Raw genomic sequence first — 8,323 nt, 5'->3', positions numbered from 1 at the left:
CGGAAAAAACTGCGTGAGGATCCTAAATCTTAAAGAGCGCCTCAAGGAGCGAACACCAGCCACCACAAGTTATCCGTGCGGGGGCTCCTGGGTATGACCTGTGCGTATTTATCTGTCTGACCCAGCAGTCTTATTCACCTCCATCACGTGAGTCGTTCCTGAGAGATCACACAAAACACCAGCGGCACGGGCGGGGGGGGGGGGAGGGGTGGACAAAAATTGACGAGACTAATGGTTAGTATACTGGGGGGGGGGGCTGAGGGGCGTGGGGAGAGGGTCTCGCGGGAGAAAAGACCTCCCGTGCAATTGGGTGCAGCGTCGTGTGAGTATAAAACGAATAGGTGGTCTGCATATGGATACCATAGCAGTCGATGGAGTGTGCCAGACACTATGATTGTGACTCTCATGCTCTCTGATGACTGCATGCAGGCTACATGTCACGCAACAGTAGAGGTGACAAGTGATAAAAGTAAGGCTATTATGAAAGGGTTCTGGGTGGGTGTCGTTAGTGTGTTGTTTGTGTGTGTGAGACACAGTGGGTGACCTGGTATCCGCATGCAAAATATTTAGTTGCATGACACACCAAGAAACGGATGTTGGAAGTGTGGGTATGTGCCAAGGTTGGACAGGGTGTGTGTGGGGTGCGGCTGACGGTGTGTGATGTGTTGTGTGTGTGGGGAGTGGTAGTGTTCTATGATCTGTGTCTGTGTGCGGTGAAGTAGGATGTGCGTGTGTGGGTGGTTGTGTGGTGGCTGATGTCCGGGTGCTGTGGTGCGCGTTTTTTTTGTCATTTGTTTCGTGACACGAGCATGTGGTGTGGAATCCTCACAGACTCCCACTGAGTGACACAATGACCCGGAGTACGGTTGTATAAGTGCCCTTTTTTTTTTATCGCCCCTCCCATCCACGTCCCTGTACCCTCCCCTTCAGCAGCCTTGAGAGGGTAGTTCCTCCACGGGGTGGAGCTGAGCGCCTTAGACACAGTTCACGGAGTATTGTTCCCCCCAGGCGTGAAGCAGATCTCACCACCGCCTGGATACATATTCACTTTTCGACATTCCTCCCCCTGATACGGACCTACGCGGTGCGCAGGTTTTGGGGCGGGGGCCCACTGCGTGCCACCGGGCGTGCTTTTGGGGGGGTGGGGCCCCACGTAGGCTCCGATGGATGTGAGCTGTGCAGACGGATGAGGCCTCCATTTAGTTTAATATCATTGATCCCTTTACAAATTTTCATTTTACTAAGTCTCTTCACTGCTTTTTAGTTGTAGTCATCGCGATATAGCTTCAGTATGGGGACGTTGTTTTGATAGAGGTGCTCTGGTGGACACAGATTGTTTGCTCATGCGAAGCGGGGCGGACATCGGACTAATCGGAGCGTGGAGTATGGTGTGTTTGTATTGTATTTCGGTTGTCTTTTCTCTATGGTGGCGCATACCTAGGCAACGGACTTTTTATGCTATATCTGTAACTTAGGTGTGATTTTTTTATCAGTCGCTTATGCATGTTCTGCGTCTTTGTGTTGGGTGATGTGCGGGTACTGCTGGGTGGGGACGGGCAGGGAGCCTCCGCTACTACGTCCCTTAGTCTTACTAATCCGGGACTCATTGTGTTTCGTCTTTTTTCTTTCTCTTCTATTCTCCTTCTTTGCTCTCTTAGAAGTCTGTTATTCCTCTGGGTGGACAGATTATCGCATACGCCCTTTCTCACAACAGGGCCGTTGACTATATTTTTATCGATCGACATCCTTGGGTGTGAAAAGATCTCAGTGTCAATGCCAATCACTAGGATCACAGGGAGTGTATATTAGGCTTGATATCTTCTTTGGGGATCAGTCTAGTTGCAATCCTGCCCTCTAGGTCCCTAACGTAGGGTTTCTGTCTTTTGAGATTTGGTTCTAGTTGCGTATTCGGGGGACAGACGATGCTAACGCCTTGATCATCGGTAGGATCATGGGTGTTTTGTATGTATGATGGACTCTTCCCCCTGTTCCTCTTCTGGTTTCGGGCAATGATTATTATCTGTCATACGTCCCACGCACTATACGAAGAGACGTTGGAGATCAACACTCCTTAAGAAGCAGTACCTGCTTGTAGCGGGTTACATGATCCATGACAAGGCCATCACTAACAGGGACGTTGATAGATGACGTACCTCTCGGCTGTGACAGCACCTTAATGAGCTACCATACCTAGTCACTCCCTATATAATGTGACGTCGGTAAAGAGTGTCCTTTATGGTTGGAAAAGAACTATGACAACGCCAAATCCTTAACCACGAGTACGTAGTGAGAAGTCCTCATTGAGTGGAAACCATGATATTAAGACAAATACAACGGCCACATAAAAGGGACGTGAATACGAGCCAGTTCCTCGGTGTGAATCCCAGGGGACTAAGACCAAATTGGCCATAAATGCAAACAGGAGACAGTGCATACGGTTTAGAGCGTCCTCGGTGGACAGCCTAGACACAACGACCATCAACATACAGGGACGTTTGTTTTTTAGACGCGCCGTCGGGTGGGGACACATGCACTATGTCAAGTCCATCATTTATATTTACATCATGGGATCAGTTGTTGAGGTGCCTTGTGTGAAATGCTATGCAACACGCTATTCTATAATAACAGGGTTATTCGTGTCGAGTTGAGAGGAGGTCGCGCTCGGGGTGGACAGCACCTAGATTGATATACTCGTCCAGGTCCCATCATAACAGGGACGCGCCCACGAGAGGCCTGTCTCGGTGGCACAGGACTATGCAACGCCAACGACACTTAACGGGTACCCGTTGTAGCATCCCGCTGTCCTCTGCCGTGGTGACACGACTAGGCAACGCCCCCCCATCATTCTCGAACCCACGGACGTTTGGTAGAGCGTCTCTGTTGTGGACAGAAACGTATGCAGGCCAACACTCAACAGGTGATTAGCCCCTTTTCTTTGTAGTTAGCGTCCTCTGTGTGTGACAGAATCACGACGCTGTGGCAGCATACGGGCCCGCTGCGACTCAGCTGGGTAACAGGAGGTGTCCGTCTGGTAGAGAGTCCTCTGCGAGGACCCCCAGACCCACCTCGCCATTTAACCCCGGCTATCGAATTATTAACTTCTGTGTTTCTAAATATTTATACAACCCCGAGGCGTCATGTGTGCAAACACAACGTGTATCAGAGAGAGCTCACACGCATTTAAATTGAACCCAAACGCGTGAGCTTCTGGTGGTGTATGTGAGGACTGGGCCGGCCCTCACATCACAGCGTCTTTTTGGTCCTGTGATGCCATCCGACTCACGCTGGTGCGTGACGCTTATCCCTGCAGAGATAGACAAACACTTTATTGTCATTGTCAGTCCACAGACACGACATTGTCTGGTGATAGCAGCAGGGCGGGACGCGTCACACGATCATTGGGGGTCGTGGTAGGCCTGGTCAGGCACAGCGACCATTAACATTTGTAGCTTGTCGCACAGCACACACATATGTGCAAGTGACGTGTGGTGCTGCCATGGATCGATCCTGGAAGGACGACCTTGGGATTGGATGATCAGTGTGGTGTGTTTGTTTATGATTTCCATTCCTTCAAACAAATAGAAGAACCTGTCTTGAGGTTGTGTTTTTCTTTTCTGTCCCGAGGTTTTTTTGTTTAGCTTATACTAGAGAAGGAAAAAAACAATAAAAAAAAAAAAAAAAAAAAAAAAAAAAAAAAAAGAAAAAAAAAAACAAAGGAAAGGGAGGGAAGAAGAGGAGAGAAAAGAGGGGATGAAAAATCGCTTGATTATGCGGCAAGTTTCTTAAAAAAGGCAAGGAATATAGGTGGGCTAGTTTGCAGAATGTAGCGATGAAAAAACTGGGTTGATGGAAAAACATGACGACTCAGAGACTGTTTGGTCCTGTGAGTGTAATTACATCACTTCTAGGAAATGCAAATGAGTGGATTTATATATCTCTTCTGTCTTAACAGACAAATCACTGCTCAAAAGCCTTTAGTTAACTCTACAGGAAACAGATCAACATCACACAATCTCAACACCTCGCTATAAGATAAACAACTACACCCACAATCTACAACCCCGCTATCAGATACACAATCAGACGCATCTAAACACTCCTGCTCATCAGAATACACACCTCACACATCTAAACCGCTCATCAGGTACACATAAACACATCATACACACCTGCCTCATCAGATACACTACCACACACATTCTACCATCTGACTCATCAGATATCACACTCAACCACACTATACACACTGCTCATCAGATACACACTCAAGGAGCCTCAGTCACCCGATCATCAGATACACACCACACACATATCACACAAACCGCTCATCAGTATACCCACTAAAACCATTACACCACACTGCATCAGTAAGATACAGCAAATCACCACAAACATGCTACAACAACTGCATAGATCAGGATGACAGGCACGTCACACACATGCTACCACCTTGCTCTATCAGATACACACTCAACACAACATCTCACACGAGCTGAATAAGGATACACACCTCCAAACATATTCCACACATGCTCACTTAGGTATACACACTCAACACATCTAACACACGCTCAGCAGATACACACCAACCACCACATCTACACACCTCCCGTCATCAGAGACACACTCACCCCCACGATATAACACACTGGGCGCTCATCAGATTACACACTCAACACACACTCTACCACAACACACCGCTTCAAATCAGTACACAACTCACAACCCAAATTCACACTACGATGCGCAGACCGGGGCACTCGGGTGTTCAGTGTCACAGCACAGCCATGGCAACAGGGTGAAATGGACTGCTCTGTGCAACACTAGTATTATCTCGCTGCTAAGATATTATGTAAATTTTTTTGCAATGAAAATGCACGCCCGCTTATTTTTGCGCCCCAAATCTGCAATTTATCGGCAATAGTGAGCACGTATGTAAAAAAATACAGCCCCCCACCCTGCATAAATTATGTGACTTTGGTGATTAAGCGCTTGAATTATGCAATCGCATAAGACATTGTTGGTGGGGGATGGAGCTGATGCGGGAGGGAGCCAGTTGTCCAGCTCTGGAGCTAGAAATAAAGAACTCCGCCAGACGTTGGTGGTGGCGTATTTTGATGTCATTTCTCGAGTACCTCACAATATCACGTCCATAAAATCAGTCCAAGTAAAAAGTAACATCAAATGAAACCATGATACCTTAATATCTAGCACTGAATTGTGTCGTATAATAAGGAAAAAACAGAGATGGTGTAAGGCGGGGTTGCAAGAATCGCGACAGTCAGGTGACCTGAATGACGTCATCACGAGCGTGGGTGGAAGGTACAAGCCGGCAAAAACAGAAGCTTAGCATTACATGCAGAAGAAAGAATCACAGCGCTCTGAGCTGTAATTTTTAAAATTTTGAATCACGGTATTGAACAGGAATAGAGGGGGGCGGGGGGGTGGGGGGGGGGTCGATGCTCCTGCAGGATTGGTGTGGGACGACGTCTCACGGGGTGGTAGTCTTCTTGTAGTAGTCGATGTGTGGTGGACGTCTCGGGCCAAGACCGAAGTCCGCAGATCTTCATCAAAGTTGGTATTCTTCAGTGACCAAACAACAACGTTCCATGGAATGACAGGTCTCTGTGAAAGACAGGGGGGGCGGAGGAGCACGAGGCACAGGACACGCGGGTGACGGGGGTCGCTACTGGGCGACACGCGACGCTGAGGCATCGCACGCACAGGCGCGACAACGACGACACACACACACGCGCACCACCGCAGCACAACACTGGCGCCACACACACACAGCATCACGATCACACAGCGACACAGTCGACGGCAGGGTGCACACTACAAGCACACACACACACGGCGATGCGCGCACACAAAATGGGAGTATTGTCAACCAGACAGAAAGAGTTAGAAGCAAGGAATGCTCGTAACAATCATCAGATGCCTTTGAGGGCTGCATATCTAAGAATTTTAATACAGAAATCTTTCTTTGTTTATGGCTTTAACAAATCTGAGATTTTTTTAAAACAGATAAAGATGGTGTGGTCGGTGAAAAGCATTATTGGTATTGGATCCTACGAGGTGTGGACCTTTAGTTAAAGAGGAGAGCCTTTAGTTTAACATGAAAAAAAATAAAAATCAAACTAATCACCCAAGCCCAACCAAGACTGCCAATGGGGAGTAGTGGAATGAATCACGTACTTATTATGTATAGAGCAGCATTCTCCACCAGAACGCCCATGCTAAATATAGGTGCGTAATGGAGGCTTGTAGGGTGTTGTAGAGCGGGCAGTATCTCGCAGCCCGGATCCATGTAAATAATCACATTTTAGGTGTAGAGAGCAGCGCATCTCCACCGGACTCCATGGGAAAATAACACTACTTTTAGCGCTGTATATGAGCACGCCTATTTCCAACAAGACGCCAATGTAAATAACACTACTTTTAGCGTGTTAGAGCAGCATATCCCACAGACATCCAAGGTAAATAATCACAAAAACTATTTATTTTAGCATGTATAGAGCAGCATATCTCCACCAGACTCCAAAGATTAATAATAATTCACTACTTTTAGCATGTATAGAGACAGCACGATCCACCATGCTCCAGGTAATAAAATCACTACTTTTAGCGTGTAGAGAGGCAGCAATCTCCACATGCTAATGGAGGAATAAGTTATTCCAACCAGACCAGAGGGTGATGGTTGAACACCGTGGAAAGATGAACCAGACGACTTTTTGGTTAGTTTCGAGTTTTATTTAGTTTCTGTCCACTTTGAATGAAGTGTGTTTTACGATGATAAAAGTATGGAGTCTGGTGGGTTTGGTGATGGTGATGTCGGAGCGGTTTCATGTTAAACTAAAATGATCTTACTCTTTAACTAAAAGCTCTATCTCTGTAGGGATCCTTTCATAATGTCAGACACTTAGAATAATAATCTGAGTCTGTCAGGGACAACAACAGAACTTTTAGTGAATGGGAACTTGGGCCTCGCCTAATACTGGACCAATATCAAAGATTGTTGTTCCCATAAGTCACGTAGACACAAAAACATGGAAGATTATAGGGTGCAGGTTGAAAAAAATGAAGTTACTCATTGAATTGACACCGTACACAACAACATCCCAGTGCAGAAGAATCCGATGGGATCTTCAGGCGACAGAAACCAACCTTCTTCGAGGCGAGGTAGGCCATCCCTCGGGCCACCTGGTACGCAGCAGACACCAGCTCCCTGGTCTCCAGACTGCCCAGGGACCCCTGCCGGGCTCCGCTCCAGTACTCCAGCCCAGCCGGGCGGCGGGCGCGCAGGTACTCCCTCAGATTCCCCTGCGAGGCGTACTCCACCACCACGTACAGAGGGCCTGGCCGAGACACACAGCACAGCTGCCTTGTAACATCTGTAACATCTGTAACATCTGCACATTTCTTTTTAAATCCAGACAGAACTGGTGGTTTTAACCCAAAATGGACGCATCTCATGGACTGGGGAAACAGAAGAAGTTCTGTATGCCCTCGCAGACACAGTCGGCCATGTTGTTGAGAGAAGTTATTTTAAATACAGGAGTTGTTAAAGAGGCGGTCAAATACTCGCACGCAGTCCAGTGTACCTGTCAGGGCGACTTCTGCTCGGCCAATGAAAACTGGCGTTTACGGAGCCCCCCCCTGGGGTCAGATGAAACCGAGAGTACAGATAGATAATCCGTGCTCAAAACGTGAGCAAATTAGGATATTCACAAGATATTCACTGATTCAGTCTTCTGGGATCAATGACTCTAGAGCAAAATGATGTTAAACCACAGATGGCTTTGATCTTTTGTAGTGAGGTTAACAACGAGCTACAAACTCAATTTCATCAAAACGAGCCGTCCTCCATATTTAAATTCATAATGGCCAATTAAAAAAAAAAAAACATTTCATCCATCAAAAGCATTTATAATGACATATGATAGTATAGCATAGTCTGTGAGTATCTGAGTGCCTCTTTAATAACCTCTGGATTCAAACATGAATCAACATGAATCGCCGTTATAAATGTCAATAAATCGGGAAAAGCCTGATATATCGGCCGATAATCTTGAATAAAACAGCGTGGTGAGCCTCCTCGTGGAGGTCCACAGCTAACGGTCTACAAGATGTCATATCTGTGTCCATTTACATAAATTGTTTGAGTTAATATGTTCATCGTCCCCGAGCTGTGGACGGGACGCACGGCTACGTGCACACTCACTGTCCTGCGTGCACACTCACTGTCCTGCGTGCACACTCACCGCCCTACGTGCACACTCACTGTCCTGCGTGCACACTCACTGTCCTGCGTGCACACTCA

General features: G+C 47.1%; 2 protein-coding genes across 2 annotated transcripts in view; one reads left to right on the top strand and one right to left on the bottom strand.

Annotated features, from left to right (window-relative positions):
• LOC116687053 (stanniocalcin-like) overlaps positions 1 to 6,297 on the top strand; it is a 30,377-nt gene extending 24,080 nt beyond the window's left edge. The window contains exons 8-9 of the mRNA XM_032512139.1: positions 3,248 to 3,250; positions 6,283 to 6,297. The gene's annotated coding sequence lies outside the window, so the exon portion shown is untranslated. The remainder of the gene's footprint in view (positions 1 to 3,247; positions 3,251 to 6,282) is intronic.
• Positions 1 to 8,323, bottom strand: part of LOC116687052 (fibroblast growth factor receptor 1-A) — a 65,834-nt gene that overhangs the window by 2,238 nt on the left and 55,273 nt on the right. The window contains exons 8-9 of the mRNA XM_032512138.1: positions 7,168 to 7,358; positions 5,489 to 5,637 (exon numbers count right to left, since the gene is read on the bottom strand). Of these exons, the coding sequence (XP_032368029.1) occupies positions 5,489 to 5,637; positions 7,168 to 7,358 (340 nt within the window). The remainder of the gene's footprint in view (positions 1 to 5,488; positions 5,638 to 7,167; positions 7,359 to 8,323) is intronic.

Source organism: Etheostoma spectabile, chromosome 3 (assembly GCF_008692095.1).
Source record: "Etheostoma spectabile isolate EspeVRDwgs_2016 chromosome 3, UIUC_Espe_1.0, whole genome shotgun sequence".
In the NCBI taxonomy this organism is placed as follows: Eukaryota; Metazoa; Chordata; class Actinopteri; order Perciformes; family Percidae; genus Etheostoma; species Etheostoma spectabile.
The sequence above is the reverse complement of the archived record's forward strand: the minus strand, read 5'-3'. Positions and strand labels throughout refer to the sequence as shown.